Source organism: Oncorhynchus nerka, linkage group LG7 (assembly GCF_034236695.1).
Source record: "Oncorhynchus nerka isolate Pitt River linkage group LG7, Oner_Uvic_2.0, whole genome shotgun sequence".
Lineage (NCBI taxonomy): Eukaryota > Metazoa > Chordata > Actinopteri > Salmoniformes > Salmonidae > Oncorhynchus > Oncorhynchus nerka.
The window spans coordinates 90432218-90449505 of NC_088402.1; the positions used below are offsets into that span (position 1 = coordinate 90432218).

General features: G+C 44.2%; 1 protein-coding gene across 1 annotated transcript in view; it reads right to left on the reverse strand.

The window, feature by feature from the left end:
• LOC115126216 (laminin subunit alpha-5-like) overlaps positions 1 to 17288 on the reverse strand; it is a 323432-nt gene that overhangs the window by 164499 nt on the left and 141645 nt on the right. The window contains exons 22-27 of the mRNA XM_065021107.1: positions 16277 to 16419; positions 15589 to 15692; positions 14535 to 14688; positions 13783 to 13946; positions 13075 to 13183; positions 11455 to 11534 (exon numbers count right to left, since the gene is read on the reverse strand). Coding sequence (XP_064877179.1) covers positions 11455 to 11534; positions 13075 to 13183; positions 13783 to 13946; positions 14535 to 14688; positions 15589 to 15692; positions 16277 to 16419 — 754 coding nt within the window. The remainder of the gene's footprint in view (positions 1 to 11454; positions 11535 to 13074; positions 13184 to 13782; positions 13947 to 14534; positions 14689 to 15588; positions 15693 to 16276; positions 16420 to 17288) is intronic.

A 17288-nucleotide genomic window follows, 5' to 3' on the forward strand; every position in this document is an offset into this window, starting at 1 on the left:
TAGTAAAGGTACATGGTCTGGTTACCTGTCAGGTGAGATACAGTATATCTACAGTAAGTCTAGGTGATAGTAAAGGTACATGGTCTGGTTACCTGTCAGGTGAGATACAGTATATATACAGTAAGTCTAGGTGATAGTAAAGGTGTCTGGTCTGGTTACCTGTCAGGTGAGATACAGTGTATCTACAGTAAGTCTAGGTGATAGTAAAGGTACATGGTCTGGTTACCTGTCAGGTGAGATACAGTATATCTACAGTAAGTCTAGGTGATAGTAAAGGTGTCTGGTCTGGTTACCTGTCAGGTGAGATACAGTGTATCTACAGTAAGTCTAGGTGATAGTAAAGGTGTCTGGTCTGGTTACCTGTCAGGTGAGCTACAGTGTATCTACAGTAAGTCTAGGTGATAGTAAAGGTACATGGTCTGGTTACCTGTTAGGTGAGATACAGTGTATCTACAGTAAGTCTAGGTGATAGTAAAGGTACATGGTCTGGTTACCTGTCAGGTGAGATACAGTATATCTACAGTAAGTCTAGGTGATAGTAAAGGTACATGGTCTGGTTACCTGTCAGGTGAGATACAGTATATCTACAGTAAGTCTAGGTGATAGTAAAGGTGTCTGGTCTGGTTACCTGTCAGGTGAGATACAGTGTATCTACAGTAAGTCTAGGTGATAGTAAAGGTGTCTGGTCTGGTTACCTGTCAGGTGAGATACAGTGTATCTACAGTAAGTCTAGGTGATAGTAAAGGTACATGGTCTGGTTACCTGTCAGGTGAGATACAGTATATCTACAGTAAGTCTAGGTGATAGTAAAGGTGTCTGGTCTGGTTACCTGTCAGGTGAGATACAGTGTATCTACAGTAAGTCTAGGTGATAGTAAAGGTGTCTGGTCTGGTTACCTGTCAGGTGAGATACAGTGTATCTACAGTAAGTCTAGGTGATAGTAAAGGTACATGGTCTGGTTACCTGTCAGGTGAGATACAGTGTATCTACAGTAAGTCTAGGTGATAGTAAAGGTACATGGTCTGGTTACCTGTCAGGTGAGATACAGTGTATCTACAGTAAGTCTAGGTGATAGTAAAGGTGTCTGGTCTGGTTACCTGTCAGGTGAGATACAGTGTATCTACAGTAAGTCTAGGTGATAGTAAAGGTGTCTGGTCTGGTTACCTGTCAGGTGAGCTACAGTGTATCTACAGTAAGTCTAGGTGATAGTAAAGGTACATGGTCTGGTTACCTGTCAGGTGAGATACAGTGTATCTACAGTAAGTCTAGGTGATAGTAAAGGTACATGGTCTGGTTACCTGTCAGGTGAGATACAGTATATCTACAGTAAGTCTAGGTGATAGTAAAGGTGTCTGGTCTGGTTACCTGTCAGGTGAGATACAGTGTATCTACAGTAAGTCTAGGTGATAAAGGTGTCTGGTCTGGTTACCTGTCAGGTGAGATACAGTGTATGGTCTAGGTGATTAAAGGTGTCTGGTCTGGTTACCTGTCAGGTGAGATACAGTATATCTACAGTAAGTCTAGGTGATAGTAAAGGTGTCTGGTCTGGTTACCTGTCAGGTGAGATACAGTGTATCTACAGTAAGTCTAGGTGATAGTAAAGGTGTCTGGTCTGGTTACCTGTCAGGTGAGATACAGTGTATCTACAGTAAGTCTAGGTGATAGTAAAGGTGTCTGGTCTGGTTACCTGTCAGGTGAGATACAGTGTATCTACAGTAAGTCTAGGTGATAGTAAAGGTACCTGGTCTGGTTACCTGTCAGGTGAGATACAGTGTATCTACAGTAAGTCTAGGTGATAGTAAAGGTGTCTGGTCTGGTTACCTGTCAGGTGAGATACAGTATATCTACAGTAAGTCTAGGTGATAGTAAAGGTCTGGTCTGGTCTACAGTTACCTGTCTAGGTGATAGTAAAGGGTGAGTCTGGTTACCTGTCAGGTGAGATACAGTGTATCTACAGTAAGTCTAGGTGATAGTAAAGGTACATGGTCTGGTTACCTGTCAGGTGAGATACAGTGTATCTACAGTAAGTCTAGGTGATAGTAAAGGTACATGGTCTGGTTACCTGTCAGGTGAGATACAGTATATCTACAGTAAGTCTAGGTGATAGTAAAGGTACATGGTCTGGTTACCTGTCAGGTGAGATACAGTATATCTACAGTAAGTCTAGGTGATAGTAAAGGTACATGGTCTGGTTACCTGTCAGGTGAGATACAGTATATCTACAGTAAGTCTAGGTGATAGTAAAGGTGTCTGGTCTGGTTACCTGTCAGGTGAGATACAGTGTATCTACAGTAAGTCTAGGTGATAGTAAAGGTGTCTGGTCTGGTTACCTGTCAGGTGAGATACAGTGTATCTACAGTAAGTCTAGGTGATAGTAAAGGTGTCTGGTCTGGTTACCTGTCAGGTGAGATACAGTATATCTACAGTAAGTCTAGGTGATAGTAAAGGTGTCTGGTCTGGTTACCTGTCAGGTGAGATACAGTGTATCTACAGTAAGTCTAGGTGATAGTAAAGGTGTCTGGTCTGGTTACCTGTCAGGTGAGATACAGTGTATCTACAGTAAGTCTAGGTGATAGTAAAGGTGTCTGGTCTGGTTACCTGTCAGGTGAGATACAGTGTATCTACAGTAAGTCTAGGTGATAGTAAAGGTGTCTGGTCTGGTTACCTGTCAGGTGAGATACAGTATATCTACAGTAAGTCTAGGTGATAGTAAAGGTGTCTGGTCTGGTTACCTGTCAGGTGAGATACAGTGTATCTACAGTAAGTCTAGGTGATAGTAAAGGTGTCTGGTCTGGTTACCTGTCAGGTGAGATACAGTGTATCTACAGTAAGTCTAGGTGATAGTAAAGGTACATGGTCTGGTTACCTGTCAGGTGAGATACAGTGTATCTACAGTAAGTCTAGGTGATAGTAAAGGTGTCTGGTCTGGTTACCTGTCAGGTGAGATACAGTGTATCTACAGTAAGTCTAGGTGATAGTAAAGGTACATGGTCTGGTTACCTGTCAGGTGAGATACAGTGTATCTACAGTAAGTCTAGGTGATAGTAAAGGTACCTGGTCTGGTTACCTGTCAGGTGAGATACAGTGTATCTACAGTAAGTCTAGGTGTGATAGTTAAGGTGAGGTATATCTACAGTAAGTCTAGGTGATAGTGGTCTGGTTACCTGTCAGGTGAGATACAGTGTATCTACAGTAAGTCTAGGTGATAGTAAAGGTACCTGGTCTGGTTACCTGTCAGGTGAGATACAGTGTATCTACAGTAAGTCTAGGTGATAGTAAAGGTACATGGTCTGGTTACCTGTCAGGTGAGATACAGTATATCTACAGTAAGTCTAGGTGATAGTAAAGGTACATGGTCTGGTTACCTGTCAGGTGAGATACAGTGTATCTACAGTAAGTCTAGGTGATAGTAAAGGTACATGGTCTGGTTACCTGTCAGGTGAGATACAGTATATCTACAGTAAGTCTAGGTGATAGTAAAGGTGTCTGGTCTGGTTACCTGTCAGGTGAGATACAGTGTATATACAGTAAGTCTAGGTGATAGTAAAGGTGTCTGGTCTGGTTACCTGTCAGGTGAGATACAGTGTATCTACAGTAAGTCTAGGTGATAGTAAAGGTACATGGTCTGGTTACCTGTCAGGTGAGACACAGTGTATCTACAGTAAGTCTAGGTGATAGTAAAGGTACATGGTCTGGTTACCTGTCAGGTGAGTCAGTAAGTGGTTAGTAAAGGTACCTGGTCTGGTTACCTGTGAGATACAGTGTATCTACAGTAAGTCTAGGTGATAGTAAAGGTACATGGTCTGGTTACCTGTCAGGTGAGATACAGTATATCTACAGTAAGTCTAGGTGATAGTAAAGGTACCTGGTCTGGTTACCTGTCAGGTGAGATACAGTGTATCTACAGTAAGTCTAGGTGATAGTAAAGGTACCTGGTCTGGTTACCTGTCAGGTGAGATACAGTGTATCTACAGTAAGTCTAGGTGATAGTAAAGGTACATGGTCTGGTTACCTGTCAGGTGAGATACAGTATATCTACAGTAAGTCTAGGTGATAGTAAAGGTACCTGGTCTGGTTACCTGTCAGGTGAGATACAGTGTATCTACAGTAAGTCTAGGTGATAGTAAAGGTACATGGTCTGGTTACCTGTCAGGTGAGATACAGTGTATCTACAGTAAGTCTAGGTGATAGTAAAGGTACATGGTCTGGTTACCTGTCAGGTGAGATACAGTATATCTACAGTAAGTCTAGGTGATAGTAAAGGTACATGGTCTGGTTACCTGTCAGGTGAGATACAGTATATATACAGTAAGTCTAGGTGATAGTAAAGGTGTCTGGTCTGGTTACCTGTCAGGTGAGATACAGTGTATCTACAGTAAGTCTAGGTGATAGTAAAGGTACATGGTCTGGTTACCTGTCAGGTGAGATACAGTATATCTACAGTAAGTCTAGGTGATAGTAAAGGTGTCTGGTCTGGTTACCTGTCAGGTGAGATACAGTGTATCTACAGTAAGTCTAGGTGATAGTAAAGGTGTCTGGTCTGGTTACCTGTCAGGTGAGCTACAGTGTATCTACAGTAAGTCTAGGTGATAGTAAAGGTACATGGTCTGGTTACCTGTCAGGTGAGATACAGTGTATCTACAGTAAGTCTAGGTGATAGTAAAGGTACATGGTCTGGTTACCTGTCAGGTGAGATACAGTATATCTACAGTAAGTCTAGGTGATAGTAAAGGTGTCTGGTCTGGTTACCTGTCAGGTGAGATACAGTGTATCTACAGTAAGTCTAGGTGATAGTAAAGGTGTCTGGTCTGGTTACCTGTCAGGTGAGATACAGTGTATCTACAGTAAGTCTAGGTGATAGTAAAGGTGTCTGGTCTGGTTACCTGTCAGGTGAGATACAGTATATCTACAGTAAGTCTAGGTGATAGTAAAGGTGTCTGGTCTGGTTACCTGTCAGGTGAGATACAGTGTATCTACAGTAAGTCTAGGTGATAGTAAAGGTGTCTGGTCTGGTTACCTGTCAGGTGAGATACAGTGTATCTACAGTAAGTCTAGGTGATAGTAAAGGTACATGGTCTGGTTACCTGTCAGGTGAGATACAGTGTATCTACAGTAAGTCTAGGTGATAGTAAAGGTGTCTGGTCTGGTTACCTGTCAGGTGAGATACAGTGTATCTACAGTAAGTCTAGGTGATAGTAAAGGTACATGGTCTGGTTACCTGTCAGGTGAGATACAGTATATCTACAGTAAGTCTAGGTGATAGTAAAGGTACCTGGTCTGGTTACCTGTCAGGTGAGATACAGTGTATCTACAGTAAGTCTAGGTGATAGTAAAGGTACCTGGTCTGGTTACCTGTCAGGTGAGATACAGTGTATCTACAGTAAGTCTAGGTGATAGTAAAGGTACATGGTCTGGTTACCTGTCAGGTGAGATACAGTATATCTACAGTAAGTCTAGGTGATAGTAAAGGTACCTGTTCTGGTTACCTGTCAGGTGAGATACAGTGTATCTACAGTAAGTCTAGGTGATAGTAAAGGTACATGGTCTGGTTACCTGTCAGGTGAGATACAGTGTATCTACAGTAAGTCTAGGTGATAGTAAAGGTACATGGTCTGGTTACCTGTCAGGTGAGATACAGTATATCTACAGTAAGTCTAGGTGATAGTAAAGGTACATGGTCTGGTTACCTGTCAGGTGAGATACAGTATATATACAGTAAGTCTAGGTGATAGTAAAGGTGTCTGGTCTGGTTACCTGTCAGGTGAGATACAGTGTATCTACAGTAAGTCTAGGTGATAGTAAAGGTACATGGTCTGGTTACCTGTCAGGTGAGATACAGTATATCTACAGTAAGTCTAGGTGATAGTAAAGGTGTCTGGTCTGGTTACCTGTCAGGTGAGATACAGTGTATCTACAGTAAGTCTAGGTGATAGTAAAGGTGTCTGGTCTGGTTACCTGTCAGGTGAGCTACAGTGTATCTACAGTAAGTCTAGGTGATAGTAAAGGTACATGGTCTGGTTACCTGTTAGGTGAGATACAGTGTATCTACAGTAAGTCTAGGTGATAGTAAAGGTACATGGTCTGGTTACCTGTCAGGTGAGATACAGTATATCTACAGTAAGTCTAGGTGATAGTAAAGGTACATGGTCTGGTTACCTGTCAGGTGAGATACAGTATATCTACAGTAAGTCTAGGTGATAGTAAAGGTGTCTGGTCTGGTTACCTGTCAGGTGAGATACAGTGTATCTACAGTAAGTCTAGGTGATAGTAAAGGTGTCTGGTCTGGTTACCTGTCAGGTGAGATACAGTGTATCTACAGTAAGTCTAGGTGATAGTAAAGGTACATGGTCTGGTTACCTGTCAGGTGAGATACAGTATATCTACAGTAAGTCTAGGTGATAGTAAAGGTGTCTGGTCTGGTTACCTGTCAGGTGAGATACAGTGTATCTACAGTAAGTCTAGGTGATAGTAAAGGTGTCTGGTCTGGTTACCTGTCAGGTGAGATACAGTGTATCTACAGTAAGTCTAGGTGATAGTAAAGGTACATGGTCTGGTTACCTGTCAGGTGAGATACAGTGTATCTACAGTAAGTCTAGGTGATAGTAAAGGTACATGGTCTGGTTACCTGTCAGGTGAGATACAGTGTATCTACAGTAAGTCTAGGTGATAGTAAAGGTGTCTGGTCTGGTTACCTGTCAGGTGAGATACAGTGTATCTACAGTAAGTCTAGGTGATAGTAAAGGTGTCTGGTCTGGTTACCTGTCAGGTGAGATACAGTGTATCTACAGTAAGTCTAGGTGATAGTAAAGGTACATGGTCTGGTTACCTGTCAGGTGAGATACAGTGTATCTACAGTAAGTCTAGGTGATAGTAAAGGTACATGGTCTGGTTACCTGTCAGGTGAGATACAGTATATCTACAGTAAGTCTAGGTGATAGTAAAGGTGTCTGGTCTGGTTACCTGTCAGGTGAGATACAGTGTATCTACAGTAAGTCTAGGTGATAGTAAAGGTGTCTGGTCTGGTTACCTGTCAGGTGAGATACAGTGTATCTACAGTAAGTCTAGGTGATAGTAAAGGTGTCTGGTCTGGTTACCTGTCAGGTGAGATACAGTATATCTACAGTAAGTCTAGGTGATAGTAAAGGTGTCTGGTCTGGTTACCTGTCAGGTGAGATACAGTGTATCTACAGTAAGTCTAGGTGATAGTAAAGGTGTCTGGTCTGGTTACCTGTCAGGTGAGATACAGTGTATCTACAGTAAGTCTAGGTGATAGTAAAGGTACATGGTCTGGTTACCTGTCAGGTGAGATACAGTGTATCTACAGTAAGTCTAGGTGATAGTAAAGGTGTCTGGTCTGGTTACCTGTCAGGTGAGATACAGTGTATCTACAGTAAGTCTAGGTGATAGTAAAGGTACATGGTCTGGTTACCTGTCAGGTGAGATACAGTATATCTACAGTAAGTCTAGGTGATAGTAAAGGTACCTGGTCTGGTTACCTGTCAGGTGAGATACAGTGTATCTACAGTAAGTCTAGGTGATAGTAAAGGTACCTGGTCTGGTTACCTGTCAGGTGAGATACAGTGTATCTACAGTAAGTCTAGGTGATAGTAAAGGTACATGGTCTGGTTACCTGTCAGGTGAGATACAGTATATCTACAGTAAGTCTAGGTGATAGTAAAGGTACCTGTTCTGGTTACCTGTCAGGTGAGATACAGTGTATCTACAGTAAGTCTAGGTGATAGTAAAGGTACATGGTCTGGTTACCTGTCAGGTGAGATACAGTGTATCTACAGTAAGTCTAGGTGATAGTAAAGGTACATGGTCTGGTTACCTGTCAGGTGAGATACAGTATATCTACAGTAAGTCTAGGTGATAGTAAAGGTACATGGTCTGGTTACCTGTCAGGTGAGATACAGTATATATACAGTAAGTCTAGGTGATAGTAAAGGTGTCTGGTCTGGTTACCTGTCAGGTGAGATACAGTGTATCTACAGTAAGTCTAGGTGATAGTAAAGGTACATGGTCTGGTTACCTGTCAGGTGAGATACAGTATATCTACAGTAAGTCTAGGTGATAGTAAAGGTGTCTGGTCTGGTTACCTGTCAGGTGAGATACAGTGTATCTACAGTAAGTCTAGGTGATAGTAAAGGTGTCTGGTCTGGTTACCTGTCAGGTGAGATACAGTGTATCTACAGTAAGTCTAGGTGATAGTAAAGGTACATGGTCTGGTTACCTGTCAGGTGAGATACAGTGTATCTACAGTAAGTCTAGGTGATAGTAAAGGTACATGGTCTGGTTACCTGTCAGGTGAGATACAGTACATATCTACAGTAAGTCTAGGTGAAGTAAAGGTACATGGTCTGGTCTGGTTACCTGTCAGGTGAGATACAGTATATCTACAGTAAGTCTAGGTGATAGTAAAGGTGTCTGGTCTGGTTACCTGTCAGGTGAGATACAGTGTATCTACAGTAAGTCTAGGTGATAGTAAAGGTGTCTGGTCTGGTTACCTGTCAGGTGAGATACAGTGTATCTACAGTAAGTCTAGGTGATAGTAAAGGTGTCTGGTCTGGTTACCTGTCAGGTGAGATACAGTACTAGGTGATAGTGGTACATGGTCTGGTTACCTGTCAGGTGTATCTACAGTAAGTCTAGGTGATAGTAAAGGTGTCTGGTCTGGTTACCTGTCAGGTGAGATACAGTGTATCTACAGTAAGTCTAGGTGATAGTAAAGGTGTCTGGTCTGGTTACCTGTCAGGTGAGATACAGTGTATCTACAGTAAGTCTAGGTGATAGTAAAGGTACATGGTCTGGTTACCTGTCAGGTGAGATACAGTGTATCTACAGTAAGTCTAGGTGATAGTAAAGGTACATGGTCTGGTTACCTGTCAGGTGAGATACAGTGTATCTACAGTAAGTCTAGGTGATAGTAAAGGTGTCTGGTCTGGTTACCTGTCAGGTGAGATACAGTGTATCTACAGTAAGTCTAGGTGATAGTAAAGGTGTCTGGTCTGGTTACCTGTCAGGTGAGATACAGTATATCTACAGTAAGTCTAGGTGATAGTAAAGGTGTCTGGTCTGGTTACCTGTCAGGTGAGATACAGTATATCTACAGTAAGTCTAGGTGATAGTAAAGGTGTCTGGTCTGGTTACCTGTCAGGTGAGATACAGTGTATCTACAGTAAGTCTAGGTGATAGTAAAGGTGTCTGGTCTGGTTACCTGTCAGGTGAGATACAGTGTATCTACAGTAAGTCTAGGTGATAGTAAAGGTACATGGTCTGGTTACCTGTCAGGTGAGATACAGTGTATCTACAGTAAGTCTAGGTGATAGTAAAGGTGTCTGGTCTGGTTACCTGTCAGGTGAGATACAGTGTATCTACAGTAAGTCTAGGTGATAGTAAAGGTACATGGTCTGGTTACCTGTCAGGTGAGATACAGTGTATCTACAGTAAGTCTAGGTGATAGTAAAGGTGTCATGGTCTGGTTACCTGTCAGGTGAGATACAGTGTATCTACAGTAAGTCTAGGTGATAGTAAAGGTACATGGTCTGGTTACCTGTCAGGTGAGATACAGTGTATCTACAGTAAGTCTAGGTGATAGTAAAGGTACATGGTCTGGTTACCTGTCAGGTGAGATACAGTGTATCTACAGTAAGTCTAGGTGATAGTAAAGTGTCTGGTCTGTTACCTGTCAGGTGAGATACAGTGTATCTACAGTAAGTCTAGGTGATAGTAAAGGTACATGGTCTGGTTACCTGTCAGGTGAGTATATCTACAGTAAGTCTATCTACAGTAAGTCTAGGTGATCAGTAAAGGTACATGGTCTGGTTACCTGGTCTGGTTACCTGTCAGGTGAGATACAGTATATCTACAGTAAGTCTAGGTGATAGTAAAGGTACATGGTCTGGTTACCTGTCAGGTGAGATACAGTATATCTACAGTAAGTCTAGGTGATAGTAAAGGTGTCTGGTCTGGTTACCTGTCAGGTGAGATACAGTGTATCTACAGTAAGTCTAGGTGATAGTAAAGGTGTCTGGTCTGGTTACCTGTCAGGTGAGATACAGTGTATCTACAGTAAGTCTAGGTGATAGTAAAGGTGTCATGGTCTGGTTACCTGTCAGGTGAGATACAGGTGATCTACAGTAAGTCTAGGTGATAGTAAAGGTGTCATGGTCTGGTTACCTGTCAGGTGAGATACAGTATATCTACAGTAAGTCTAGGTGATAGTAAAGGTGTCTGGTCTGGTTACCTGTCAGGTGAGATACAGTGTATCTACAGTAAGTCTAGGTGATAGTAAAGGTGTCTGGTCTGGTTACCTGTCAGGTGAGATACAGTGTATCTACAGTAAGTCTAGGTGATAGTAAAGGTGTCTGGTCTGGTTACCTGTCAGGTGAGATACAGTGTATCTACAGTAAGTCTAGGTGATAGTAAAGGTGTCTGGTCTGTTTACCTGTCAGGTGAGATACAGTGTATCTACAGTAAGTCTAGGTGATAGTAAAGGTGTCATGGTCTGGTTACCTGTCAGGTGAGATACAGTGTATCTACAGTAAGTCTAGGTGATAGTAAAGGTACATGGTCTGGTTACCTGTCAGGTGAGATACAGTGTATCTACAGTAAGTCTAGGTGATAGTAAAGGTACATGGTCTGGTTACCTGTCAGGTGAGATACAGTGTATCTACAGTAAGTCTAGGTGATAGTAAAGGTACATGGTCTGGTTACCTGTCAGGTGAGATACAGTGTATCTACAGTAAGTCTAGGTGATAGTAAAGGTGTCTGGTCTGGTTACCTGTCAGGTGAGATACATTGTATCTACAGTGAGTCTAGGTGATAGTAAAGGTGTCTGGTCTGGTTACCTGTCAGGTGGGATACAGTATATCTACAGTAAGTCTAGGTGATAGTAAAGGTGTCTGGTCTGGTTACCTGTCAGGTGAGATACAGTATATCTACAGTGAGTCTAGGTGATAGTAAAGGTGTCTGGTCTGGTTAGTATATCAGGTGAGATACAGTATATCTACAGTAAGTCTAGGTGATAGTAAAGGTGTCTGGTCTGGTTACCTGTCAGGTGAGATACAGTATATCTACAGTAAGTCTAGGTGATAGTAAAGGTGTCTGGTCTGGTTACCTGTCAGGTGAGATACAGTATATCTACAGTAAGTCTAGGTGATAGTAAAGGTACCTGGTCTGGTTACCTGTCAGGTGAGATACAGTATATCTACAGTAAGTCTAGGTGATAGTAAAGGTGTCTGGTCTGGTTACCTGTCAGGTGAGATACAGTATATCTACAGTAAGTCTAGGTGATAGTAACGGTGTCTGGTCTGGTTACCTGTCAGGTGAGATACAATATATCTACAGTAAGTCTAGGTGATAGTAAAGGTACATGGTCTGGTTACCTGTCAGGTGAGATACAGTGTATCTACAGTAAGTCTAGGTGATAGTAAAGGTACATGGTCTGTTTACCTGTCAGGTGAGATACAGTGGACCTTAGGCGCCAGGTATTCCATAGTGAACTTCTCCCGAGGAACCAGGTACACTTTGTGCTGGAGGAAAGATCAACAAAGGTTCCTTAAAGGCCCAGTGCAGTCAAAAATGTGATTTCATGTGTTTTATACATATTTCCACACTATAAGGTTGGAATAATATTGCTAAAATGCCCTTTTTAATATAAGAGCCTGTTTTGGTGGGTTGGAATTTTGGCCTTCCATGGTGACATCACCATGCGCTAAATTAGTCAATAGACCAATAAGAAAGAAAGTTCCACACCTCTTTGTCAATGACAGCAAATGTTCAGTTTTCCCCTCCCCCACACAGACCACTCCCAGACAGTCCTAGTAAAATTCTTGCTTGACAATTTGCCCTTTGCTAAGAAGCTATTTTTGTTTATTCTTTACCATATTAATTGAAAACAATTCATTGCTTCCAAGAAACGATTTGATATTGAGATAAAAAACGGCTGCAGAGAACCTTCAACCGAAGCAAATCCAAAGGGTGAAAGGTGACAGCCTTGTCTCGTGCCTCTACCAATAAAGATCACCTTTGAAACATGATTTGAAGGTCAAACAATGGCTGCGTCCCAATAATCTCTCCTTCCTCCTGAAGTGTTCACTACTCACCACTAGCTTAAAAACATTGGTTTGGTGTAGGCATGTGACTGAATGAATGCATATTTCAGGAGAAAAGAGAGATGATTTAAAACCCAAGCATTGCTGACCATCGACTGCTCTGTGTTTAACCAATGATCAACCCATTTAACCCATGACCCATTTAACCCATGATCAACCCATTTAACCCATGACCCATTTAACCCATGATCAACCCATTTAACCCATGACCCATTTAACCCATGATCAACCCATTTAACCCATGACCCATTTAACCCATGACCCATTTAACCCATTTAACCCATGATCAACCCATTTAACCCATGATCAACCCATGTTCGGCCCATTTAACCCATGTTCAACCCATTTAACCCATGATCAACCCATTTAACCCATGACCCATTTAACCCATGATCAACCCATTTAACCCATGACCCATTTAACCCATGATCAACCCATTTAACCCATGACCCATTTAACCCATGACCCATTTAACCCATTTAACCCATGATCATCCCATTTAACCCATGATCAACCCATGGCCCATTTAACCCATGTTCAACCCATTTAACCCATGATCAACCCATTTAACCCAATGATCAACCCATTTAACCCAACGATCAACCCATTTAACCCATGACCCATTTAACCCATTTAACCCATGATCAACCCATTCAACCCATGATCAACCCATGGCCCATTTAACCCATGTTCAACCCATTTAACCCATGATCAACCCATTTAACCCAATGATCAACCCATTTAACCCATCATGTTGATAAAGCGGCAGGTAGCCTAGCACTAGAGAGCGTTGAGCCAGTAACCCGAAAGGTCGCTGGTTTGAATCCAGAAGCCGACTAGTTGATAAACCTGTCAATGTGCCCTTGAGCAAGGCACTTAACCTTCACCGCTCCTGTAAACCAGTCTGCATAAGAGTGTCTGCTAAATATACCTAACATGTCTATATAAACAGTATTACCAGGAGGAAGCTGGCTCTGTCAGCGATCAGTTGGACCTCAGCATCAGTAGGGAGAGTAAAGACAGCCACGCGATTCATCTCATCGATGGTCACCACCCGACACAGGAAACTACACAGAGAGAGAGAGAGAGAGAGAGACAGAGAGACAGAGAGAGAGAGAGAGACAGAGAGACAGAGAGAGAGAGACAGAGAGAGAGAGACAGAGAGAGAGAGACAGAGAGACAGAGAGAGAGAGAGAGAGACAGAGAGAGAGAGACAGAGAGAGAGAGACAGAGAGAGAGAGACAGAGAGAGAGAGACAGAGAGACAGAGAGAGAGAGACAGAGAGAGACAGAGAGAGAGAGAGACAGAGAGAGAGAGAGAGAGAGAGAGAGAGAGAGAGAGAGAGAGAGAGACAGAGAGACAGAGAGACAGAGAGACAGAGAGAGAGAGAGAGACAGAGAGACAGAGAGACAGAGAGAGAGAGACAGAGAGACAGAGAGAGAGAGACAGAGAGAGAGAGAGAGAGACAGAGAGAGAGAGAGAGAGAGAGAGAGAGAGTGAGAGAGACAGAGAGAGAGAGAGAGAGACAGAGAGACAGAGAGATGAATGATCGGTCAGGCTACACATTGAGAAGAGATAACATCCATCCATGAAACAACAATGGCAGCCAGCTTCTTTCATTGACAGCAACAGCTGTAAACAAAACAACACACACACACACACACACCTGTATTTGCAGGGCAGCAGTGTGACGTGGTGCTGGTGTGTCCTTCCGCCAGGTGTGTTGACGGACACAGAGATGGTCTGTGGTGCTTCCTCCTCACTGGCGTATTCTACCACCAGAACATAGTCCCCGGGACGGGGCACACGACTACGCAGCTGGACATTTAGCTGAGAGAGGAGAGACCCTATTTCAGTCCGTGTTAACCCAGCTATGCATCTGGACATTTAGCTGAGAGAGGAGAGACCCTCAGTGTTAACCCAGCTATGCATCTGGACATTTAGCTGAGAGGAGGAGAGACCCTATTTCAGTCCGTGTTAACCCAGCTATGCATCTGGACATTTAGCTGAGAGAGGAGAGACCCTATTTCAGTCCGTGTTAACCCAGCTATGCATCTGGACATTTAGCTGAGAGAGGAGAGACCCTATTTCAGTCCGTGTTAACCCAGCTATGCATCTGGACATTTAGCTGAGAGAGGAGAGACCCTATTTCAGTCCGTGTTAACCCAGCTATGCATCTGGACATTTAGCTGAGAGGAGGAGAGACCCTATTTCAGTCAGTGTTAACCCAGCTATGCATCTGGACATTTAGCTGAGAGAGGAGAGACCCTATTTCAGTCAGTGTTCAGTCATTACATTTAAAGTTATAACATACTCATCCATACCATCACACACATACACCAATACCCACACACACACACCATCACCCACACACAAACACACACACACACACACACTGTACTCTCCTTCTCTACTCACATTGCTGCCACTGCAGACGGCCATGTCCGGGTGGAAAGGGGTGATCCTCTCCTGGTGACAGGGTCTGGGCAGGTGGTTGTCGAACCTGCAGCTGGCATCGTTACCAGATGCGGAGGGGAACCCATCCAGAGACAGATACTTGTAGAGCAAACAGCTATCAGGGAGAGACACAGAGAGACAAGTTCAATTATATAATGTAATACAGTATATAACAGAAATACTGAGCCTTTAGAAAACAGATTGTACCAAAATAATATGACTTTCAAGGGGGTTTGTGATTAACATCCAATGCAACAGACAAATAGATGGACAAGGGGGGGCTGAAGGGGAGGAGGGGGAAGAGGAGGAGGATGAAGACGAAGAAGAGGAAGAGGAGGAGGTGGAAGAAGTAGAAGAGGAGGAGGAGGTGAGAGAGGAAGGAGGTGAAAGAAGAGGGGGAAGAGGAGGAGGGTAGAGGAGGACGAGGAAGAGGAGGAGGGTAGAGGAGGAGGAGGTGGAAGAGGAGGAGGGGCAAGAGGAGGAGGGTAGAGGTGGAGGAGGAAGAGGAGGAAGTGGAAGAGGAGGAGGAGAAGAGGAGGAGGGGAAGAGGAGGAGGTGGAAGAGGAGGAGGGTAGAGGAGGAGGAGAAGAGGAGGAGGGGGAAGAGGAGGAGGTGGAAGAGGAGGAGGGTAGAGGAGGAGGGTAGAGGAGGAGGAGGAAGAGGGTAGAGGAGGAGGAAGAGGGTAGAGGAGGAGGGTAGAGGATGAGGTGGAAGAGGAGGAGGGTAGAGGATGAGGTGGAAGAGGAGGAGGGTAGAGGAGGAGGAGGAAGTGGAGGGTAGAGGAGGAGGAGGAAGAGGAGGGTAGAGGAGGAGGGTAGAGGATGAGGTGGAAGAGGAGGAGGGTAGAGGAGGAGGTGGAAGAGGAGGAGGAGGGTAGAGGAGGAGGGTAGAGGAGGAGGTGGAAGAGGAGGAGGGTAGAGGAGGAGGGTAGAGGATGAGGGTAGAGGAGGAGGGTAGAAGAGGAGGAGGAGGGTAGAGGAGGAGGAAGAAGAGGAGGAGGTGGAAGAGGACCTACTTGTGGCTGGTATCCGGTGCAGGCCTGTAGGAGCATGGCTCAGTCACTTTGATCTGGAGAATGGGAGCTTCATAGTAGGCACTGGGCAGGAGCACCAGGTAGTCCTGGGTTTAAAAACAGACTCCACATCAATCACAAGGCATCCATTTAAATCATATACATGATGGCAAATGTCCTGTGTCGCAATGTATTATGCACTGGGCAATAACACCAAGTTGTCTTACAGGGAGGACGATGGACCTTACACAACAACAACAACAACAACAACAACATGGAGGACGATGGACCTTACACAACAACAACAACAACATGGAGGACGATGGACCTTACACAACAACAACAACAACATGGAGGACGATGGACCTTACACAACAACAACAACAACAACAACATGGAGGACGATGGACCTTACACAACAACAACAACAACAACAACATGGAGGACGATGGACCTTACACAACAACAACAACAACATGGAGGACGATGGACCTTACACAACAACAACAACAACATGGAGGACGATGGACCTTACACAACAACAACAACAACAACAACAACATGGAGGACGATGGACCTTACACAACAACAACAACAACATGGAGGACGATGGACCTTACACAACAACAACAACAACAACATGGAGGTGTAACCGTATCTAATATATAGGCTAAATGTATAGGCTTCCCACCAGCAGTATGCCCTCAGCTTCGATGATCACCGTCCAGGTACCAGGGTTAAGGACGAATGGTTCTACAAAGTTATTCTGGGGCACATTGACGAAGGTAGGTTCTGAGCTGGGGGCAAACACAATCTGTTTGGACTGTTCTGAGCCTGGGAGAGGGAGAGAGGAGGGGAGGGAGAGAGGGAGAGAGGAGGGGAGGGAGAGAGGGAGAGAGGGAGAGAGAGAGAGGAGGAGAGGGAGGGAGAGGGAGAGGGAGAGAGGGAGAGGGAGAGAGAGGGAGAGAGAGAGAGAAGGGGAGGAGAGAGAGAGGGAGAGAGAGAGAGAGGGAGAGAGAGAGGGAGAGGGGGGAGAGAGAGAGCGAGAGGGAGAGAGAGGGGGAGAGAGAGAGCGAGAGGGAGAGAGAGAGAGGGGGAGAGAGAGAGAGCGAGAGGGAGAGAGGGAGGGAAAGGGAGAGGGAGAGAGAGAGAGAGAGAGAGAGAGAGGGGAGAGAGAGAGAGGAGAGAGAGAGAGAGAGAGAGAGAGAGAGGGAGGGAGAGAGAGAGAGAGAGGGAGGGAGAGAGAGAGAGAGAGAAGGAGGGAGAGAGAGAGAGAGGGAGGGGAGGGAGAGAGAGAGGGGGAGAGACAGAGAGAGAGAGAGAGAGATAGAGAGGAGGAGATGGAGAGAGAGAGAGATGAGAACAAGAGGAAGTGAGAGAGAGAGAGAGAGACGAGAACGAGAGGGAGTGAGAGAGACGAGAACGAGAGGGAGTGAGAGAGACGAGAACGAGAGGGAGTGAGAGAGACGAGAACGAGAGGGAGTGAGAGAGACGAGAACGAGAGGGAGTGAGTTAGAGATGCAGAAATGAATTGAATTCAAATAAATTCCAATCAAATAACAGTATAATGTGGAGTGGTTCAATAGTGAAAACATGGTGTTGTGAAAGGGAACATCTTTACTTGCCAAGAGAGGATAATATACATTTTAGACTGAAAACTACAATTTAGGTCCACACTGCATAACTAGTTTCAAAAAGCATAC